Source organism: Vipera ursinii (genome assembly GCF_947247035.1).
Source record: "Vipera ursinii genome assembly, chromosome: 7".
Lineage (NCBI taxonomy): Eukaryota > Metazoa > Chordata > Lepidosauria > Squamata > Viperidae > Vipera > Vipera ursinii.
Window position 1 is genome coordinate 58350252 of NC_139521.1, and position 24542 is coordinate 58374793.

The 24542-nt window shown below is 39.2% G+C and overlaps 1 protein-coding gene across 1 annotated transcript in view; it reads right to left on the minus strand.

Moving 5' to 3' along the window:
* The window catches only part of NFKB1 (nuclear factor kappa B subunit 1), an 81461-nt gene that overhangs the window by 10813 nt on the left and 46106 nt on the right, over positions 1–24542 (minus strand). Inside the window, exons 12-20 of the mRNA XM_083367822.1 lie at positions 19957–20097; positions 17422–17511; positions 15695–15856; positions 13719–13860; positions 9245–9359; positions 8482–8683; positions 6471–6640; positions 5484–5586; positions 2988–3106 (exon numbers count right to left, since the gene is read on the minus strand). Coding sequence (XP_083223948.1) covers positions 2988–3106; positions 5484–5586; positions 6471–6640; positions 8482–8683; positions 9245–9359; positions 13719–13860; positions 15695–15856; positions 17422–17511; positions 19957–20097 — 1244 coding nt within the window. The remainder of the gene's footprint in view (positions 1–2987; positions 3107–5483; positions 5587–6470; positions 6641–8481; positions 8684–9244; positions 9360–13718; positions 13861–15694; positions 15857–17421; positions 17512–19956; positions 20098–24542) is intronic.

A 24542-nucleotide genomic window follows, 5' to 3' on the forward strand; every position in this document is an offset into this window, starting at 1 on the left:
GAAAGGAGCAAAGATCGGGCGCTGTCCGGAGCTCAACCGGTAACTGGTTCCATAGCTCCGGGGCGCCCACAGAGAAAGATCTCCCCCTGGGGGCCACCAATCTACATTCTCTGACCGGTGGCACCCTGAGGAGTCCCTCTCTGTGGGAACGCACAGGGCGGAGGGAAGTTGACGCCGGCAGCAGGTGTTCCCTAAGGTTCCCTAATTTAGACGTTCAGAACACAGAAGAGGAAGCCCATGAATCAGATATCATCGATTAGATACCTTGAAGAGTGAGAAAAGGTCCTTTGAGCACCCTTGGGAAAGGTCTGCAGCTCCTTTGGCTGGAGAATTGGGTGGGGGGCTCATCTGAATCCCAAAGGTAAAGCTCTGCTTGGAATTAATTGGCTATTCCGTTGGATGGTAAGCCAAGACTCGCTAATAACCTGTCCCATATAAGTTGGAAAGATCAGGTGTTGGAATTTGCCAAAAAGAAAGCCTAAGTAAACTGATACGGTTGGGCCTCCCTGGCTGCAAAGCCAAAGGTAGAGTTGGGGCTGTTGCTGTGCAGAACTGTGTTTATCCTAAAGACCTTCAGGTCGCTAGAACAGACTAGAGTAGACTGTAGCTTGCTTTTGAAAAGCCCCAAAGACAACACAGCAGTAAAAATCTCTGCTGGGCCTCGGAATGCCGTCTTCCTTCAGGAGCTTAGCTGGTGGCACACAATGCCTGCTTAGCCCTTAAGAGCCGAGGAAGGTGTTCCTTTGGGCTGCCCATCTCCCCTCCCCCTGCGAAAGCTGTGCTCCACGGGGATCTGAGAATGGTGCTTAGCTTCTAAGTTATTATTTAAGATTTTATTTTGAGGGGTGCCTTATTAAAATGACACGGGCTCCTCTTATTATTATTTTTTGCTACCCTGTACTCTGAATATTTTTTAATAAAATATTTAATTTCCTAATAGCAGAGTAGGGAGCACTTTCTTTCAGTCTGCTCAGGAGATTGGATCTTACAGCTCGGCCCCTTCTTAGCAACATATCTACATTCTGTGCCGCGCCGAGCCGCTCATTGACTCTGGCGGCATCCCGGAGCTGGCTCGGCCTCAGCTGATGGGCCGCGGTTCGCAGGGTCCGCTCATCGGGCTGCCCGGCTTCCTGGCAGCACATCCCGCAGGGGAGGTCTGCTAGGGAGGCGGCAGTCCGGCGTTGTTTCCCTCCTCGTGCGTGTGTGTGTGTGAGAACCACGGGAACGGCTAGTAGAGGTGGCGGCAGTCCGGCATTTGCGTTTTTCTGTGTGTCGAACCCCGTGGGCCCAACACACAGGAGGGGGGGAAATGCCGGAATGCCGCTTCCCTACCAGCCATTCCCGCGGGTCTGACACACACACATATACACACACGCACGCATGAGGGGGGAAAACAACACCGGACTGCCACCGCCTCTACCAGCTCTGCAAGGCTCTGCCGCCCCTTCTCTCCGCTGCCTGGCCCGAATGAAGGGGCGTCCCTTCGGGCCAGGCTGCTGAGAGAAGGGGGCGGCAGAGCTTTGCAGAGCTGCTCCCTTCGGCTCCTCTTTGTTCAGGCCAGGAAGCGGACAGAAGGAGTGGCAAAGGCTTGCAGAGCTGGTAGAGGTGGCGGCAGTCCAGCGTTGTTTCCCCCCCTCATGCATGTGTGTGTGTATGTGTGTGTGTGTCAGACCCGTGGGAATGGCTGGTAGGGAAGCGGCATTCCGGCGTTCCCCCCCTCCTGTGTGTCGGGCCCACGGGGCTCGACACACAGAGAAATGCAAATGCCAGACTGCCGCCACCTTTACCAGCCATTCCTGCAGGTCTGACACACACACACACGCACAAGGGGGGAAACAACGCCGGACTGCCGCCTCCCTAGCAGACCTCCCCTGCGGGATGTGCTGCCAGGCAGCTGAGAAAAGGGGGCGGCAGAGTGGATCCCCATACAGGGGGGGGGATGCCTCTGGGTCCCTGCACAAACAGTGACAGGGGAGGTGCACCAATGGCTTGGACTTGTTGCCAAGGTCAGCAGGCCTGGCAGGCACCACAGGGGAATCTCTTGTAAGATCTGCCACCCGCGACACGCCAAAGGGCAGGGGCTGACGGGGAAGCTTCTAAGACCCTGGTGGACCCCCGCCCCAGGCTAGCAGAGGTGGCAGTGGAGCAGGGCAAGGGGAGACCTGCTGGGCAGGGAAGAGGCAGGCCCGGGGCACCCCAAGACTGGCCGCCCCCGCCTGCGCAGCAGGTAGAAAAAGGGCCCACTCACCTTTCCAGTCCTCCAGTCTTTTCCTCCGCTGCCACCACGTGCAGTCTGAAGAAGCAAGTTCAACCAATCAATTCAAACTTTGCAAGGGTTTTCTTTTATGTGAGCACTTTGAATTGATTGATTGAACTTTTTTAGTCCCACTATTTTTTTCGGAACTGCACATGGTGGAGGAGGACTGGGAGCCGCAGGAGACGGCTCTGGCCAATAAGCTGTCGAGGGGCTAATGAGCTGCAAATGTTGCTGGGCTCCACTAGTCTACGTGCACTTGCCTCCTACTGAGCAAGTGCTCAGCTGGGTCGGCGCCAAGGTGGTGGGGGGCGTACCTTCGTAATTTCCAGGAGAGTTGTGCAGGCCGGATTCAATTGTATGGCGGGCCGTTTGTGGCCCGCGGGCCTTGTGTTTGACATGTCTGTTCTAACGGAAGGGAAACTGATTCTTCAAATTAATTGGAGAATATGATTAATGACAAAATTAGAGAGGTGGAGAATTGTGTTTTAATATATTGTGCAAGAGGCGGAGATTTCAGATTCCAACTTCCTTCAAGCATATTAGGCTAATAAAGGACTTTTAAGGTAAACAATGCCTCAGAGTCACTTGAAAAACCCACATGTCGGAAACTTGACACAACCACAGTATCAATTTTTTTTGAAAAGAGAAAATATGTGATTAAGAAGAAGAAACAAAGAAGAAACAAACAAAAAATGTTGTCTTTTGAAACAAGGTGTCAGTGATCACTTGCCTGCCAGCTGGTTGCCATATCCAGAGGTGTTGTCCCAGGTATACTTTTTTCACCTTCATTATCTTTCATATCTTCCTCTTCAAATAACGGTTCAAAGTTTTCAATGTGAGGATCTGCACCTATATTAATAAATAAAGAATATGGAGGAGACAGCATAAATTATTTTAGCATTTTTATTATAATAGTTCAGTTTAATATGTAGGTAATTAAATGTTCAAGGCACCTAGGTATCATTGGCATTGCTTAATTTCATCCCAATTTCCCAATTTTTAAACAAATGTTGTAAATTGGCAGAGTTTCTATCTGTTATCTAGTGTATATTAGCAAGTTTCCAAAAATAATTGGAGTGATTCCATATGAAGGAAACAATAACTCGTTATTTTTTCACAATCTTAGGTGCATCCTCACGTCCAAATCTGAGACAGAATTGATTTGTTTTTAAATGGCGCTCTTTGTTAATTATGTCTTTTAAGTGGTAGTCCAAGTGCCAAACAACAGTACTTGGAATGATCACACTGAAGGCATGAGAGATTCTACTGGAGAACAAATATGAATTCATCATGGTCTACAACATTAAAGTATGAATTCATCATGGTCTACAACAGGGGTAGGCAACCTTGGCTCTTTTATGACTCGTGGACTTCAACTTCCACGAGTCATAAAAGAGTCAAGGTTGCCTACCCCTGGTCTACAACATTAAAATAATGCTGATAACAATGATTTACCTTCCCAAAGAAAAGAATATTCTTTGTTCTGACTTCCTCTGTTTTTCTCCAATTTACGTCAGGTTTTATTTAGGAATCACTCCGGCCCTGCTTTCCACTTGCAGTTTAACACAGCATAAAAAGCCTTATCCATACCAGGTTCTTCTGGCACAAATTTGCCTTTGACTCATCCTGAGCTCATGAATGAAACAGCGCTATGTGAGGTACACGAGTTTTAAAGAAATATTTTCTCTCTTGCAGCTTCAAGGTATACGGTAATTATAATATTGCAGGCAAACTCTGTTGAGATGTATTTTGAGACTGTTGGGAGGAGCATACAAACTCCTCTCCTCTTATCCCTAACCCTGGTTTGTTGCAGTCACTTCAGAGTGGGTGCATACTTCATTAGCACTTTCATCCCCACCCCCTTCCTAATTTTCATCCACTTCTCTCAAACCTAGAAGAAGACCTAGAGGAGAAGAACACAACTCCATTATTTTATATGGGGAAGATTGTATTAATGCTAGTCCTGTTTAATGGTACTCTAAAAATGTCCAGACCTCCAATATTTTATTTGGAGAATGAAAGGATGTATTCTTGATCTATGCTCCCTTAATAGTATTTTGAAATGTATCTACATTTCTTTGCTGGGGTGTCCAGAATATGAGGGGTGTTGAATTGAGCTTTTCTGCCAGTTTTCAAACACTTCCCAACAGCTATCAGTTTAGTATCTATTTAGTTGCACAGTGAATGCAGGTGATGCCTTTGGAGCTATTTCTCCTCTCCTCTCCTTATTCATTTCACATTGTTTTAACTTGGGAGATGCCCAAATGAGGTATGCTAAAGGTGGGGGGGGGGAGACTAAACAGCCTGGAGAACAATATACAGGCTCCCAAAGTGAGACACAACCCAATTCATGCTGCATTGCCTTGATTGATGAACATTTTCTCATTGGGTTATCATGTGTAAAAGAGGACAACAGCACAGGCAAAAGAAAAGCCACAATTTCCCCATAAGAATATATGACATACTGTTAAATAAGGACAGGACCATTTGGTAGTGAGTGGAAATAAATGAAACAAAGACAGGATAAATATTGGCAATGGAAACAACAAATTTTATGCTGGCGTTTTGTGCCTGCTTAAGGATGGTGGATAGCGCTTTGACTTAGTACTGGGGAAAAGATTTCTGTCTTTAAACACTTAACACTATATATTACAACAACAACACATATAATTTTTTAAGAAGGAAATTTGGCAACATTTGACATCAACAATGAGTCAGTAGGGGAAGCTGAGCCATTAAATTATTTGAGGGTGGTGGGCTACCAAACAAGGAATTGGGCAGGATCACACAAGTCTTTCCCTCCAATACCTTGTTAACCTCTGATGGTCAAGGAAATTACCCCACTGTGCCTAATGACATAGTTAACTCTGGATTGAGATTTTCAATTAGAGAATGACTAAAACCACAGAAGAAAATGAGTAAGAAGAGGTGATAATGCAGCTGAAGAAAGGATGGGGAAGAGATAATGGAGTGAGAGGAAGAGGAGAATGAAAAAGTGATTAAGAGGAAAAAGAGAAACATTTTAAAATGGGAAGTGTTTAATATTACAAGACAAAAATTCTTCCATTGTTGCATTACAATAATGTAAAGCATAAAATTGCATGTGTATTAGAAAAGCAGTGCATTTTGGCACGAGGGGGCCTATAATTTTGAGTTGTATAATTTTTTTTCAGCTAGAACTTTAGGAGTGAATAATGATACAGTCATTATAGACTTACTTCCTTACCTGCTGCTTTGAGAAGAGCTGCCAATTTTGTAGATCCCCTTCCAGCTGCTATATGAAGTGGAGTGGTTCCATCATAAGTAATGCTGTCCACAAATGCATCTCCCTGTTTTTTTAAGCAAAAAAAATATGTTGTTTTGGCTCGTGACCAGCTTGAAAGCAAAAGCTAGAGAAAATGTAGTAAATTGGCCTAAGATCACAACTATAGCATAGCCTTTCTAGAATACATGCACTTTAAAGTAAGATTAAAATAATCAAAATGTCCCAGTCATCAAATCTCACAAGACTTTTTGTTTCTGATTAAAATCTTGTGAGATTTCAGGTATGAACAGCATGTCTCAGATTTAGCAATAACACTAGCACTTAGATTTATATAGCACTTCAGCAGTCTCTAAGGGGTTTACAGAGTCAGCATATTGCCCCCAACAATCTGGGTCCTCATTTTACTGAACTCAGAAGGATGGAAGGCTGAGTCAACCTTGAGTCTGTCACACTCAAACTGCTGACAGTCAGCAGAATTAGCCTGCAATACTACATTCTAACCACTGCACCACCCGTGTACTGAAACTTGCAAGATGTGATGTTCTTCCAAAATGGCTCTCTCTCTCTCTCTCTCCCTCCCTCTCGTGTTGCACACACATGCATAAACATATAAATATGTAAGCATCAATATTACTACTTTCTACAATACTCTCACAGATAACCAGAATGCCTGGATCCAGATAGGGGTAACACAATAATGATATCAGATGCAATATGAATTCCAAAATAATCATAAAGGGGAATGCTCCTTGTTTTCCGATTAGTTAAGAACAAAAGCAAGGATTGCCTGTGTTTGAAGGAAATATTTATGTACCATTATTGTAGGATGTGATGTATCACTACACTCTTCCCAATTTTATAAAGGTGGGAGGATTATATAGAGAAGAATGGCTGCTTCTTTCAAAAGAGAAAGGAGAGATAGAGAGATTTTGCCCCCATAATGCTCACCTCAAGCAGAAGGCATCCTGCCATGGAAATACTTCCTTGTTCAACAGCCAGGTGCAAGGCTGTCCTTCCAGATTTCTGTTCCTGGATATTGACATCAACACCAACAGCAAGGAGTTGTCTGAGACACAGCATACTGTTTGCAATAACAGCTAAGTGAAGGACTGTCAGGCCTGAATAATAATAATAATAACAACAACATCAATAAGAAAGAAAGAAAGATAGAAAGAAGAAAGAAAGAAAAGAAAGAAAGAAAGGAAAAGAAAGAAAGAAAGAAAGAAAGAAAGAAAAAGAAAGAAAGAGAAAGAAAGAAAGAAAGAAGAAAGAAAGAAAGAAAGAAAGAAAGAAGAAAGAAAGAAAGAAAGAAAGAAAGAAAGAAAGAAAGAAAGAAAAAATGTGGATAATTTACATGGCAATACCAGGGGAAGTAGAACAGAAGACCAAGAATTGGAGATCAGAAAATATAAAGATCTGAAAATATAAAGATCTGAAAATCTTGTGGCATAAACTAGCTATGGTAGGTCCAATGGTTATTGCCACACTGGGTGCCATATAAAGAAATCTTGGACAGCACTTAGAAAATCTGTGCATTGACAGAATTTCTATGTACCAACACTGCTGGAATCTGCAGATATACAACACCGTAATATTGCAATGTCCTAGATTCTTGGGAAGAATTCAATCTGCATGAATGCCAACACTACCTAAAGTACTGGCAGTTGTAATTTCACACAGTTGTGTAAATAACAACAACAACAACAACAACAACAGTTTAGAACAACTCACATCCTGTGACAATACTTTTAACAACATCTCTCTATCCCAGGTCCCTGGGAAGGATTCACTATGTGGATGAAAATGCCAAATCCTATCTAAACATCTCCCTGGCCATGCAATCAACCATAATAAGACATAATCAGGCAAATATTGTATCCGGGGAAAAAAACCTATGGACAGGGAAAGTTGCCCTTTTTCTCAAGACAATTTTTCCTGAAATTAATTTTTTCAAAAGTGACCACGTTTCCATTTTCCAAAATGTTGAAGTTACTTAGGAAGAAACGTATAGTCAAGGCTATGGTTTTCCCAGTTTCAATGTATGGCTGTGAAAGTTGGACCATAAGAAAGGCTGAGCGTCAAAGAATTGAGGCTTTTGAATTATGGTGCTGGAGAAGACTCCTGCGAGTTCCTTGGACTGCAGGGTGATCAAATCAATCAGTCCTAGAGGAGATCAACCCTGACTGCTCTTTAGAAGGCCAGATCCTGAAGCTAAAACTCAAATACTTTGGCCACCTAATGAGAAGGAAGGACTCACTGGAGAAGAGCCTAATGCTGGGAAAGATTGAGGGCAATAGAAGAAGGGGACGACAGAGAATGAGGTGGCTGGATGGAGTTACTGAAGCAGTAGGCGTGAGCTTAAATGGACTCCAGAAGATAGTAGAGGACAGGAAGGCTTGGAGGAACGTTGTCCACAGGGTCGCGATGGGTCAGACACGACTGCGCAACTAACAACAACAACAAAAAAGAAGAAGAAAACACAGGGGCTATAAAAAAAGAGATCCTGACATATTTCAGGACATATTCCTGAACATCTATGGCAGAATTGGTCAAAATGAACCCCGAAATACCAAATTTCAGATGGGCAGCACTGTAGGATAGAAGCAGTGGAAAGTTTCTTTTGGAAAGTTTCCATCAAGAAAATAACAAAAAATAGCAGGGACAGAAAAGAGAAGAGATGGTACACTGACATGACATCCTCCTTATCATTGTCTTCTTATAGGTTAGGCTCAGTTTTGTTCAGTCTTCTCTAAAGCATCTTTGGTTGTACAGTTAAAGAACACTGCATAGCTGTTGATGAAGGAGGTGGTAGAATAATGTGTTTTGTTTCAAAATGTAAGCATTAAAATACAGAACTTCCTTGGAAATCTAAATTGTAATGAAATAATGAATAGCTCTTGAGAAAATAATAGGACAGCACTATTGATCCATTAGAAAGATATTCCTGATACTTGCTTACCGTCCCCGTTAGGAAGGTCTCTCATCCCAGATGCCTCTTTGTGCTGAAGCAACATACTTAAAACCGCCTCATCTCCTTGCTGAGCTGCCAAATGGAAGACAGAATTCCCATGGCGATCCAAGAGGTTCACGTCGGCCCCAGCTCCAAGCAAGGCTTTCACAATCCCCGCTTGCCTTGTTATAACAGCCAAGTGTAAAGGAGTCTGTTTAAAAAAGAAGGAATGGGAGAAATAAAAAGGCCATCAGAATTTTCCCCCCGCAAATCTGTTTTTTGCATATGTGTTTATGTCTGTGCATTTGAAATCATTCTGACTCCTCCCAACTGCCTGGAATTGTCCCTGCATTTTTTTTTACAACAGTTTTGGAAGTGATGTCTCATTTTCCTAGGGTTGAGAGACTGACTGGCGTAAACCTCACCCAGCTAGCTTTGTGCCTAATGCAGAGTGGATTTTAGATTCCCAGTTTTCAACCTTAACTACTGCCTCAAACTGGCTCACTTTGCACAAATGTACCCATTTAAAACTTTACGAAATATAAAGTGCAAACATGGAAATTAACTGATTATTAACTGATTATTAACTGATGGATGTGTAGGAAAACCTGTAGCTTAAGAACAGTAGAAAAGTAATACTGAATGGGTCACATGAGTTTCAGTTGCAGACAATATGTCCTCTTGCAAATTTCACTGTATCCTCTAATATAGTTCCACTTAGGTCCAGAAATGAACTGGTTTGTGTATTACCTTCTTCCCAGTGTTTCCATACCTGGTAAAGATCATTTCTCACATTGAGAACATCAGCAGCATTCATATTTGCTATTACTTCTAAAAGGTTCTCCACCAGTTCCGTGTGAAGGTGAATAATTGCCAAGTGAAGAACACTGGTATTGATTAAAGAAAAGAAAGGGAAAGACAAGAGTTTTCAGCAATATTATCAGAAGAATAAATATATTGCAAATAATTTTCTTTACTTAAGCATTTTTGCAGATTATAGAGATCTTTTATGAAAATGGGAGTGCCTTTTCTAAGTCAGGAGTTTTAATGACAAATAAAGCTTCATATTGGTAGAATGAAATTATAATCCTTACTTTCCAGAAAGGTAGTCACAGTTTGACTGCAGGCAACAAAGGGCAATCTTGAATACCTTTAAAACCTAACATCACGTACAACAGAATCAAAATACTTAGTAAATTCTGTTGAAGTGGACTATCCTTAATCAATTTAAGCCATCACAAGCCTCCCCAGGATTTTTAATATCAATGCTTTTTAATTTGACACTAACACAGTTAGAAATATTGTAGATGAGCACAAGGTAAACCACTACAATTTGCCATAAAAGAGAAGTATGATTTGTATATAACCTGTGAACTTCAGAGATAAAGTAGTTTTTTTAAACTATCTCTCATGAAATGATTTAGGTTTTTTGATAAACTATTGGGTAGGACTTAAGATCTGAAAGGCTGAGAACTGCACCAACTTGAAAGGGAAATTACACTTTCTTTTAGACAGTTGCCTACTATTGAGCAGATCTTTAATGTTTTTGTCTTTAAGGTATATTCAGAAATGTAGCTAGAAAAAGAGAAGTAATGAGGAAAAAAACCCCCAAAACCACATTTAATATGTAAGATGGAACATATTACGGAAATCCAACCTCCATGTTTTACTATATTGAGACCACAATTTCTTATTTCTTTAAGTACATTTGGTTCTCAGTCATTCATAATTAAAAAAGGAAGGTTAGGAGAAACAATCTGAAGTTCCCACAACTGCCTATATAAAAGATCCCCTGATGTGCTTCTAGCTGATTTAAAAATTGAGTTTAAAACTGCCCATCTCCCTCTACTTATCCACTATTGCTTAATCACTTTTCAAACTTACTTTTTTAGACAAGTAATAAAACAATGCATCAAGGATGATGAATAAATCTCCAAAACTATTTTTTGAATTAAAAAAATTAAGATTTTTTTTTGAGGGAGAAAGAGGGAATGGAAAGGCAAAGACACAATCAACATAAATGGTTTGGCGGAAAATGCAAGAACAAAAAAGCAAGAACAAAAATGCAAGAACAAAAAAGCTACACCCAATCTGCTCTCCTTTAACTCCCATCCTGTTTGACTGTCCTGAGCAAAGGTGATTTTTGGACAGTGTGTCAAGAATTGTTTGTTTGTTTTTCATTTCCAGCATGAAATGCTGGACTACAAGTTGGCTCAGGGGATCAAAACATTTTCTCCTGCATTTCTTTTTCAATAGCAGCCAGTCAGAGGTCTCTGCAAATTCAAATATAGCCCTTGATGGTGGAAAACCCAAAAGTACTTTTCCAAAAGGCAACTGTACTTTCTTGATTTTTTTTCCCTTAAAAACATTTTGCTTCTCATCCAAGAAGCTTCTTCAGTTCTGACCTGGATAACTGAGACTCTCCATAGACATCGATGATGGAAAGTTTAAACTAGTCTATGGCCAGATGAAATTGGTTGCAAGGAACATACAACTCAATTCTTAGAAGCACTACTCAAGACCTCAGTCTATTTCCAGTCATAACCGAAAGTGCTGGTTATTTATTTATTTATTTTATTTTATTTTAATTCCATTTATATCCCGCCCTTCTCCGAAGACTCAGGGCGGCTTACAAGCTTAGCAATAGCCTTCATTCTATGTATATGCCTGCTTATTAGGGCTTTCACACACCCCCAAGCAGCATTATTACAAAGTCAGCTTAATTGCCCCCAACAATCTTCTTCGTTATGTCTAAAGCATATATCTAGTTCTAAAAGACAGAATTGGTAGCCTGATCAATGATTCCCACTTAGTGACCATAGGTTGCTGGAGTTCAACCTCATCACGGCCACAAAGATAAAAGTTTCCAATGACAATGGAAGTCAAATCTGTTACACCTATCCCTAAACAATATTTTAATTTAATTGTATTGTTTTATATTCCACCCTTGAATTCAAAATAAAATCTACTTGTAAAAGAGAAAACCTGTAATGAAGAGCAAACTGTGTAGTTCTTGTTATGTCTAGTTTGGCTCCCCTTGCTGTACAGATCCATAATTATTTTTCAAGATATGCCTTGAAGCAATGGCACATTGATTAACAGTATGGATAGTCTTCTTTCAGAGGCTGGGAATTCCCCAGTAGAGTATATTTTCCTACGAGGAAAATACATCTAACTGTTGCCCTATCTCATTCAGCTCAGAGAAGCATAGACTGCATGTGGTGAGATTCATCGTAAGCCAACCTATAGAATAAATTAAGCATGTTTGTATGGCAGCTTTATGCTGGTCATTTGAGAGAGGGGAAAACAGTCTTGTCTGAGGCTAAACTAAGTTGCTCCAGGCAATTGTCTCCCTTCACTTCCTGGAAATAACATATTCAACCTGAAATGACATCCCAGAGAGACCCCATGATAACAAAGCCTCCTACAAACTCCCATCACTTTTCTTATGGCCACACTTAAGGCTGTATGTGAAAAGGGGGAAGAAAGCAACGTGAAGGACTCCAGTTTTTCCATAGAGAAATTAACCCCAATTGTGTCATTGCTATTAATAATGTAATGTGATGTGATATGATGTGATGTGATGTAATGTATCTCAGGTATTAATATATTTTGAAGAAGTGAGAAAGGAAGAGACAAGCCTCCGATCCTTCATTGCTGGGGTTCAGAGGATTAAAAAATAAAAATCATGTGGCATTTCTAACTATCTTATATTAAGTATTGCCAACATTCAAGGGATAATCAACCACTGGGGAGAGGATGGCTGCATTATTTGTGCCTTGTGAACACTGCCTAAGAAAATGTAGCAAGATGTAGCATGAATAGAATTCCAGTATGGTAATCAAAATAGGATTTCAAAATATCTAAGGAAGAGGAAGCATATATTAAAAAGAGGTCATAAATCAAGATCCCAACATTTTCACAAAGCAAGGAATTGGTTTAATGGAATATGCAAATCTCTTGTACTAGAGATGTAGAAATCACATTGATCTGAGCTAACTCTTTGCAACAACATTATTACCACTGGCCACAACGAAAGATCTTTCACAATGCTTCATTTCTTTTAAACAACTTTTAAATCATTCTTTTAATTCATAAACCTTATAGGCTTCCTCCCACATTTAAGTGTTGGGGAAGTGCTGGTAACATATGATCCTTGTCAATTTCTACAGCTTCAGAGTTGAGAAGCTTCCTGTTGTGCATTATCTGAAGGAAATGGTAAGATTAAATATCAAAGCCTGATGTTTGGAAGAGGAGGAAAGGTAGACTCCTCCAATCAAATAACCTTCCAGATATATTAAACTTCAACTCCTGTCATGTCCAGATAGAGTGTTTCCAATATTATCTTTTTTCCCCAAATGTAAATTCTTCAGTACTTTCTGGAAGAATAATTGATTTGTATCAGCTGCAAGAGATGCAACTGCAAAAACCTGAAGCCTTAAGGCATTCTGAAAAAAGATTGGAATGAGGAATGAGTTCTCTCTGGTCTAAAAAGCAAAAGGAATTAAAGCTGAAGGAGGAAAAAGCCCTCTCATCCTGTTTTGAAACGTTACATATAGAGATGAGTCAAATAATTTTGCCTCTTTCTCTCTAAATGAGAAGCACCTACAATGAATCATTGGAATGTTGCCTCATTTTGGAACCATTATTTTCCTTTCTGTGTCATCTCAAGAGAAGAATATGACATCTATTACTTGGGAAAAAATAAAATAGTGAGAATGATACCTCAAAAGTTAAAGTGGTTTACCTAGAAACAATAGAAAAATCAGTGAATTTAATAAAATTTACTTTCAGGCTAGTACAGATGGAACGGCATCTTAAACAGAGAGAGAGAGAACCACAGACTGCTGCAGAGGATAACTTAGCAAGCATCAGTACTGTATATGTTATGATGCATATTTTATCACTCAACCTTCCTCTTCTGCAGAGGACCATGTACTCTCTGCCTTTAACATGAAGTTCCGTGTACATTGGCCCTAAAGTAAATGTCATTGAATAGATTGAGACTTGCATGATAGGCTGCAACACAACTATGAAAGGGCGGAATTGACGTTGTGATATTAGAACACTTTTTTTCATTTGGATATCATTGTGGCTAGCTGTAAACATCTTTGAGAAAGTTGTTTTTCTAATAAAAAAATAAAATGGAAAACACAGAATTTGGGAAATTAGGGTTTCCCCATCATATACAAAAATGCCACCCCATCATGTTATACAAATTTGGCTTTATGATATTACATACTTACTTATCGCCATTTTCGTCCTGAACAGCTGTAAGGTGGCGTTGTACTGCCAGAAGCATCTTTACATCTCCTGTGACTGCATAGTCAAAAAGGGCATTAGCGTGTCGCTTAGCGAGTTCCATGGCTTTTTCCAAAAAGAAGGCATCTGTAGGGAGCAGAATTATAATTTACAGTTATAATGGAAACATATAGCCAAAATTTCTGAGTATCAGTCAGATGAAAGAGAATGACTCTATACATGAAAATCTCTATACTTCAAAAGCATCCTACAAGAGACCACAGAAGTTGTAATCCAAAACAAAACTACTCCGTGATACCGGTAGCTAAGCCGAAATGATTGCATGCAGGTTCTACAAAGATGGAATCTAGTAAAAAAAAAAATACCATAGCCAATCACAAATCACCCATGTCACAAACAAAAAAAATGGTAAGTTCCAATATAAATGTATTTATTGCATTCTGTAATTTATTCAATACACTAAATTATTCAAGAATCTGGAGAAAAGTAGAAATAGGCTTGGTCCCAAAACTCTAAGGCTCCAGTAGGCATTGAAGGAGATGAAGAATAATTGAGAAATATTTTCTTCCTTTTCTCAATGTGTTTCTGATGGCCCACTAAACTGAACCATCCTAGGTTCAAGCAGCACCATGACTAGGTGCAATCGTAACAATGGTTCTACTATTTGTTTTCTTTGAAACTGACAAGCCACGGACAATGATACAGTAGGACAATTCCAGCTGTCTATTGCTGTTTCCCTCTGGCTAATTTCACCTTTGCTTGCTTCAACAAAACTGCTATTCCTTTGGGAAGAGTTACGGTGCAGAGAGCTGCAAAGAAACACAACAGCCTGGTCTCTGGTGTATTTGATGCTGGAATCAAAAGGACTAGAAGATTGAAAGGCTGTTTACCTGGCAAGGGCTCAAAGAAGGTACAGGGGCCTTAGATTCTCACGTTAAATAACAACTGACATTCCTCTTTGTTTTTATACAGGAAAATCTTAGAAAACCGTTAAAGCTGTTTCACTGCTTGGTCACAAAAGTACCCACAAAGTTTAAGATTTAATCAATTGTGCTTGTTAATTAATGTGAAGTGACCTGCATTGTACGCAATTGCACAAAACATTCTTTGATGCATAATCTTTGTTTTCTAGGACATGTTTCACATAATACATTTACTTCAGTGAAAGGGAGGATTGGCAAGTTCCTCTCTTCCAACAAGACTTCGCATAACCTTTGAAGACTGTGCTTCAAGTATTCTTAACACTGAAGTTTAGATGGACAGCAAGAAATGTAATTTCTTTGGGGCACTCAGATTATGGATTTCCCCCCCCCCCCAATATTACTCAGCTTTTGTTAGTCTTCAAACACTAAGTAACCATTTTGTTCTCTCATACCTCCATGGTTTTAAACTCTATTTATACAGGTTTAAATTCATATCCTCCCTTTTTTATATATTTAGCTACAATCTATTGATCGCTGCAGCATTGGTTTATTTAGTTATTTAGCTGATGTTGCATTAAAGTGTTATAAAGTCAGCTAAAGTTAGGCTCAGAAAAGGATAAATTAAATCATATTAATAAATGCACACATGCACTCAAACAATTAAGTGCACATACATTTTTACACATGTGTACATTAGGATTCTTATGTCCAAAGACTCGAGCATGTTATTTCTTGAACCAAAATGGAATTTTAAAGCCAGATTTATAAAACCTAAAGCAGCACACCAGTCATTTCTGGATGACAGGTTATAATAATAAAACAGCACATTTTAAGATACAGATGCCTCTAGTAGTTCTGAATAAATAATTAGAAGATGCCTGAATTAGAAAACTGATTTCTCAGTTTCAAAAAATGATCAGATCTGACTATCTGCCGTTGCACATTTCAACTAAGAATTGCATTTAAGAGTCAAGGCTTCATCTGTACTTCACCTTCCTAAATAATTGCAAGAATGCTAAGTAAACTTTTCCAATTACCTTGTAAATGAATGTCAGTACCAGCCTCTTCTTCCATCCCAGAAACCAAGTCGGGGCTGGTTTCGCTTTTATCTTCAATCTCTACTTTCTCCTTGACTTTCTTGTTGTGTTTTTTGTTACAGCACATTTGGTTCTCCCCTTTGGGCGTGCCATTTGAAACTCCTTAAAAAGGGAGAAAGATGGAGGTTTTTAATTAAAACCCAACAAAACCAGTGGGCATATTGCATCAGAGTATAGATGGCAAAAGTTCTGGCTTGTCCTCTATTACAGTGTTTTTCAACCTTTTTTGGGCAAAGGCACACTTGTTTCATGAAAAAAATCACGAGGCACTCCACCATTAGAAAATGTTAAAAAATTTAACTCTGTGCCTATATTGACTATATATAAAGTAATTCTCTTGAATAGGAATCAAATAAACACAAAGCAAGTATTTTATAATTACTTTTCAATTTTTCCCACGGCACACCAGGCAACATCTCGCGGCACACTAGTGTGCCGCGGAACAGTGGTTGAAAAACACTGCTCTATTACATTCAAAGTGAGAGCCAAGAGAAGCAGACATCATTTTCCACCAATCAAAGACATCGTTTCATAAAGTTTTTGGAACAACCAATCTAAATGCCCAAAGGGCTAGCCATAAGTGATCTGCACCCTTTTCAGATGTAATTGGCTATGCTACACCTCACGGCCCTCCCTCACTGCCCTCCAAGTTGCAGCTGACTGCAACAAGACCTCGCTTTAAGTGGATGCTGGTTGTGTTTGTGTTTGAGATTATGAGGATGATTATCTGGAAAGATAAGGATAACTTTTCTCACTGTAGATTCTAACTTTCCTGAAGTATGCTCTCCCCTGCAACACATGAGCTTCATGAGGACCCAGATTGTTGGGGGCAATAAGCTGACTTTGTAATAATGCCACTTGGGGGGGGGCGAAAGCCCTAATAAGCAGACATATACATAGAATGAAGGCTATTGCTAAGCACATTTGATTTGTGCTTAGATTGTAAGCCGCCCTGAGTCTTCGGAGAAGGGCGGGATATAAATGGGATTAAAATAAAATAAAAATAAAAACAAAAACTATTCTGTTGGCTTTCATGCTATTTTTGGTCTAATTTTTGTGTAGATTTTCAGAAGAAAAGATTGCCTCCTTTCCTCTGCAGGCTACATTACCATTCGCTACTACCACGAATAAAAACATTTGGATTCTGGATTTTTATAAAAATATAATTTTAAAAAATGGATTTCTATTTTATACACACAAGAGATGTTTCAAGAAAGGAACTGAGGCAAAAAAGAAAAATGAACAGAAGGTGGTGATAAAGAGAAAACTGATGGCTCATTTAATACTCTACTTGGTGCTATCTTTTTCTGTTTCTAACCCTGGCTTTGTCTGCTCCTAGTATTCAATCTAGGTCCTATTTAAGGGAATCCAATCCAATTCAATCCATGCCCCATGGTAACTATGAACGGGGCAAACCTATTCTTCCCTTTTTCATATTCCTTTCCTAGGTTTGTTGTGCAGGTATTTCAGATTGTGTGGCCTTGCAGCAAGAAGCCGTCAAACTTTCTTTACAAAGCCTACACATGTAGGTGGAATTAAATACTATAAAAATTACATGAATTTGAGTAATCGCATTCAGATTACTTGACTACTCACAGTAATAACACAAAGAGTAATATCCCAATGCATAACAGAAATGAAGGGGGGGGAAGTCCTTTGATTTTTACCGTGTTTCATTCCTGCACCACTTTTGTTTGTGCTGGAATGGAAATGCATTGCGCCATAACTGGAAAACCCATATGGTGGGTACCCATATCCTAAAAGAAAAAAAAAGCAGATTAAAAGACACATCATTAATTGTAGTTTTTTAGGGATGAAAAATGATTCACAAATAAACTATGACTTACGACCACAACTGGGAACCAAAATTTCTGTTCCTGAGACATTTGCTAAGTGAACATCGCCCCATTTTATGACCATTCTTGCCACAGTTGTTAAGCAAAGTTAGTTGCTAAGTTAGTAACACAGTTGTTAAGTGAGTCTGGCTTCCCCATTGACTTTGCTTACCAGAAAATCACAAAAGGCGATCCCTTGACCCCGGGACACTGCAACCGATATAAATATGAGTCAGTTGCCAAGTGTCCGAATTTTGATCATATGACCCTGGGGATGCTGCAATAGTTGTGTGAAAAATGGTCATAAGTCACTTTTTTCGGTACCATTGTAACTTTGAACGGTCACTAAATGAACTGTTGTAAGTCGAGGACCACCTGTACTGATTCAAGTGTAATATGCAATAGTTCCAACTGACAAAATTACCTGCAGAATTTTTAGTCTGATGAATCTCTATGGAAGTATGTACATTTTTTTGTGCGTGACAAGGAAAAAAAATCCAGATTATAAGTAATAAAAAGAAACATAAAGAAGGCTTTTTCTCATCTTTTAAAGCAGGGGTGTCAAACTCAATTTCATTGAGGGCCGCATCAGCATTGCGGTTGCCCTCAGGGGGCCGGGTGGGTATGGCCTGGGTGGGCGTGGCCTACTGTGTGGGCGTGGCTAAAGTGCGTATGGCCTACTGGATGGGCATGGCCAGCTCTACATCATTTGCATCAAGGGTGCCTATGGGGGCCTGGGCAGGAGTGGGACAGATCTGAGGGTCTCTGGCAGAAGGAGGGTCTCTGGGCCAGGGCCAAGGCAGTGGGGGCTGTTCCCTCACTGTTTCCAGGGTGGCTTCGCGGGCCGCATGAAACCACTTTGCAGGCCGGATCTGGCCCCCGGGCCTTGTGTTTGACATGTCTGTTTTAAAGTCAAAAAGTGTCATCTATAGATGTTTATAGCATGTTCGCGTCACCTCATCTCTTTCTAATTTTATCATAAACAAGAGAAACATACATTATTTAGACTAATTCACTATCTATAGCAGACAAAATAGAAATCTAAGTAGTACAATCCACATAACAAAGATAAATCACAGGATTCAGGGTCTCAGAGGTATAAGAAGAAGCAGGCTATGCAATACCTATGCTTAATATGTTGCTTTCCATGGATATTTCATTATAAATATAGAAAGATTAAAATACATGATTTAAACGCATATGAAAGCGTGCTTTTAAAGCTTTACTATATACTGTATATAATAGGTTACACAGTATAAATAGGTCTGACGTTAACTATGCATAGGTCAGTAAAGTAATTTTCTTGCAATTATAGCAAATACTATTATAGCAAATATTGGTTTTTTTCCCCTTGGGAGGCCTTTTGCTGTAGTCTATCAACAATCTAACTTTTATTCAAGGATATATGTTATTATTGCACATTCTATTAGCATTCACCCAGAAATGCAGATATGGTGTTTATCACTGCAAATATAAGCCAAAGGCTACACATTAATTTACTTTTAAGTAATACTAATTCAAATAAATAAGTAAATTTATTTATTCTTATTTAAGAGTTCAATATGGATGGTAATGTTTGCCCAACAACAAAACAATAATTGCTATATCCACAGAAAGAAAATGTTTATACATATACATATACATGTACAGGTCATAAAAGAATTAATAACATACTGGACCTTCACTAATAATTCTTTTAACTAAAATGAGAATGATTTTTATAAAGTTTGAATACAGTAAGAAAATTTGTCAGTTTGTCTTGTCTTGTTTTATATTATGTTTTTATTGCTTTTGTGTGCCACCTAGAGTCAGTTTGTAGTTGGGGAGTGCCTAAATTTAAATAAATAAATAAGTGTGCACTGCTTTTCCAAACTGTACTCCAATAATTCATACATTTTATGTAAATTTTATGTAAATTTTGTTTAAATATATTACCTACATTTAAATTAAAGGACAATTGTTCTTAATAGACATCTCTTCTCCAACTGTGCATAAAAACGTACGGTATTAAGATAAATATACGTGAAAATATTTGGTTTTTAGGGATGAAAAATGTTATTGTGTCAATTTGTCTTCATAAAGACATTAAATTGAATAAAGTAATACATTACTCAATTTACAATTCAATTAATATACAGAGCCTAACTCCACAGAGAATTAAATGCATAAATATGGACTGTACTGATAGTGGTAGTTTAGAATCAGCACTGTATGGGGCCACACACAAAAACATAACTTCTGAGGTTCCTTAAATCTCCTGCAAAACAAAACCCAGCTATCATAGTGACAGTTCAAAATAAAAAGAAAAGCCATTTCCTAATGCACCTTCCATTATTCATTCATTATCCCATTAACATTTTTCTTTACCTGATCCAGCACTGCCACCGCCTCCTCCTCCTCCTCCTCCTCCATACATTCCACCTCCTGCAGCACCTGCGCCACTTCCACCAAAACTATCGGAGAAATTCGGCATGAGCTTCTGTCGTTTTCTTAGTACTTCTTCTTTATCTACATTTTTGACAAAAGAAATATGAGAGAGATGCAACCAAATCTTTAAGGCACCTCTAACTGTTTCAGAAGGTAACAGGCTATGAAATGAGGAATAACATTTGTTGCTACTGCTGTAAATTACATAAATATGAATTGAATTCTCATATTTTGTAAGAGTATGACTGTATAAATAATGAATAAAACAGATACTTGTGTTGTATAATGGAGGTTCTAAAGCCCTATTTCAAGGAGTCTGCCCTTCCTCTTTCATTGCTGGATATATTGTTTGGGCAATACTGGGAAAACTGAGGCACAGCCTGTAATACAATTTGTCATAATAGACTAATATAAGGGAGACATTCTAATTTAAGTGTATGTTTATTTGGCTACCTGACCAGGATGTGACAATAAATTACAGACCTCCTGACCAAACCAGCTTTACTTGGCTCCTAAGATTCTTTGGTGACCTTAGGTCTGAGCAGTTGGGTCTCAGCTGCTTTCTCATAGTAATAAAGACTTCAAGTTTAATAAAACTTTTTTTTCTCCTGGACTTAAATGTTTTCTTCCTTTTCAGATATATTCCTTCCCATTTTCTCTTTCCTTTAATAATAGGTTGCTTCATGTCTACACATGAAGAATTGCCAAATGCATTTCAGGAACTATGTTGATCCCACAGTAGAGCATGGAATGTTTATTGTTACTCAATTATTAACATTTAATTAACAACTATGACAGTGAACTGGCTGTAACATCTGTCACTCCACTGATTGATGATTGTTCAGCTGATCTGGTTGTCTAGGTGGGCGTTCCCTTCCCCCTGATCACTCCATGTGTTTCTGTCCTGAAGCTGTATGCTTGTGAAAGAGGACAACCATCTAGATCAGGGGTGTCAAACTGGTGGCCCACAGGCCAGATGCGTCACATGCAGGCCACACCCACCCCGGTTCCGCAGAGGCAAAAAATGTTGCGATACATCACGATATGTCATGTGACACGATTGAGTTTGACACCCATGATCTAGATAGGAGTTATGTTTTCTTATAGAGAAAAAAGACTTCTGTACCATGAAAAGATAGAACAGTCAAAATAGGCCACGGAAGTTAGGGAAACAGCACAAATGACAAAAATGGAACGAGAGAGGAATTGATATAAGCATTCTCTGTGTGTCCAAGCCACTCCTAAGAGCATTTTTACTTATATTAAGATCTTCCAATTAATTATAGGCAAATCAGAAGCCTAATTGTATTTGGATTTACACCAGGATATGAACAATGCATAAAATAGGTCAAGAGATATCTTATACTAGCAGCTAAGGCAGTTCTCAAACTAATTTATGGACTGATCCTACTTCCCCTTTGATGATACTAATTAACTTATTTGAATAAAAGCATATAAATTGAATCCTATTCATGGAACTGAAACTAGTCAGTCCGTCAAGGCCAATAGCAATTTAAATTAAAGCATCTAAAACAGATGGTTAAACATGACTAGTTTATAACATAACTAGTGAAGCCTACTATCTTCCTTAGTAGAGTCACAGAATCATATAACTGAATGGAACCTTGAAGGACTTCTACTCCAACCCCTTGCCCAAGGCAGGAGCTCTTATATCACCCCAGACAAATGATTACCTTGTTTTTTTCTTGAAAGCCTCCAGTGATGGAGCACCCACAACTCAAGGTGGCACGTTGTTCCATTGATTAATCATTCTCACTGTCAGAAAACCTCCTTATTTCCAGGTTGTTCTCCCTCTCATGAGTTTCCACCTATTGCTTCTTGTCCTTTCCTCAGGTACTCTGGAGAATAAATTGACCCCCCTCTTCCTGTGATAGCCTTTCAAGTGTCAGAAGACAGCTATCAGGGCTCCCCCAAGCTTTCTCTTCATTAAGCTAAACACACCTAGTTCCCTTAGCCGCTCATGGTATGATTTGGCCTCAAGACCCCTTATCATTTTTCTTGCTCTTCTCTGTCCTCTTTATAGGGCCTCAGCAACTTTTTTTATCTCAAGGTGGCCAGAATTGGACACAGTATTACAAATGTGATCTTCCTTATGCAGGGCTATCATTGCTCATGATCTTGATTTTATCCTTCTGCTGATGCAGCCTAGGACTGCATTGGGGTTTTTTTTGGTGAATGTAGCACACTGTTGATTCATACTTAGGCAGTGATCCAGTGATCTCTCAGAGTCACAGCATCTACTGTTGAACCAGGTAATGACTATCAACTACCTGTGCATTTAGTTGTTCCTGCCTAAATACATAACCTTATTTTTCTCACCACTGACCTGCATCTTGTTAGATAGGGCCCAGCATTGAAGTCTGACAAGATCCTTCTGAAACTTGAGTCTATCTTCTAAAGCAGGGGTCCCCAACCCCTGGTCTGTGGCCCAGTACTGGGCCACGGCATGCCAGCAAGAGGTCCACACAAACAAGCAAAGCCCCATCCATGGGATGCAGGCAGCACACAAAACCACACACTCTCCAGGCTGTGGAAAAAACTCTGCTGCCTGCTGCCCAAAAGGTTGACAACCTCTGTTCTAAAGTATTAGCAATTTATCCCAGCTTAGTATCATGTGGAAATTTGCCCTTTAATCCCCACATCTAGGTCATTTATGAAGAAGTTAAACACCACTGGGCCAAGACAGAACTTGAGGTACCCCACACAATATAGATTGATTGGTTGATGAATAAATAGATAGACAGGCAGACAGAAAGACAGACGTCTCTCTCTCTCTCTCTCTCTGTGTGTGTGAGTGAGAGAGAGAGAGACAGAGAGAGAGAGAGAGGGAGAGGGGGAGAGAGACAGAGACAGAGACAGAGAGATGGGAAAATGCCCATGAGAATCAGAATACCATATTACATCTATAATATATTAATAGTCAGTCCAAAGAAGAAGGAAAAATTGAGAAAAGCAGAGAGACAATAGAATAGTAGAGTGGGACGAGAACATAGTTCATTTATAACCAATTTCAAGGTCAATCTTTGGCATTTCCAGTTAAGAAAAATATCAAAAAGCAGTGGATGTGAATTTGAATGTGCCAAGATCTCTGAAAATTTTTTCTTAATTAGAGTAGATATGGTAGACAAAAAAGTCTGTTAGGTATAAGATAACCTCTGGGTAAACATGAACTTTATTAACATTCTTTTCTTCAAAGTTATATTTTCTTAAATGATTCTCCATATAGGTTTCTTCCCCTTGGATTAACACCCAGCCACCCAACTTAGGAGTACTGAAGAGAAACAATAATATAAAATAAATATGTATTCCTAGACTTGGACGATATTCAACTGGTATACTTGCAACTTCATTAATAATTATAGTTAAAGCCGAGCACCAAAGTAGGCCGCTGTATCTGGGCAATTCCCCCAAATTATACAGATAGATAGCCAGCCAACCCCAGGATGGTTCAGTAGGTGCCTAGGGAGTTTTTGAAAGTTTCTGCAAAGTTCAACTGTACACCACAAAGATTTCTGAATCCTAAAAAAAGAAGTGTACAGAGTTCATCAATTCAGTGGTAAACCTGGAAATTCCCTAAAGCACATCACTTCCTGTCAGTTATCATAACAACTTATGAAGAATAAACTAATTGTTCCCTCATTTGTCCATCTTAACTACATGTTTTTGCTTGTTATATATTAATCCTTTCACTCTTTAAATACTTTCCTCAGGTGTGATAGATTTCATTCTCACAAATTCAGACTGATTTGAGATTGGTTTTGCTTCTGCGTATTTGTAAGAATGAGAGACAAGCTCTATTTTGATATTGAAATAATTGCTTTTGTTTATCTGTGGGCAATGCCAAGAATGAGTCTACTTTTTCTGCCAAACCACATTTAGTGTATGGGCTGCATTATTACTGCTGTGTGTGTATTTCCAGCTTGCTCATTCATTTTCATGTTGTATATAATAAAACATTTGAAAGAACTGATAGTATGCCATGTGATTACACATGCCAGAATAATTGAAGTTATCAAATTATTTATTAATTTAATAATTAGTCATACATAAATCATGTATAAATTAAATTAGTTTAATCAAGGCCTGCTATATCTTTCTATCTCAGTACAGTGAACATAAGTAAAATTTAGTTCCACAAAATTCATTATGAATAGAGGCTTATGGTGAAAATGAAGGAGCTTATCTGTTATGCAATACCTTTACAGGAAAGTAAAGATTCGCCACAGAATTGAAACTACAAATGGAGACTGAGTCGTTATTGATGAAAAAGAGTCTGGGATGGGAAGCAAAGTAAAGGCACCTGAGAAGAACTGAGACATCAGCTATCTTGGACACCACGGATCAAATACTATATCCTTTAAAAAATAAACATGATTACAGTCTGACTAATCGGAACTGAATGTGATGAGACAAAAAATAGAATTCAGAGAATTTTCCAATTCTTTAGAAAATAAGTGAGCTATCTCTACCTCTAATTCATTTTTCAAGAGAAAGAAATTTATAGT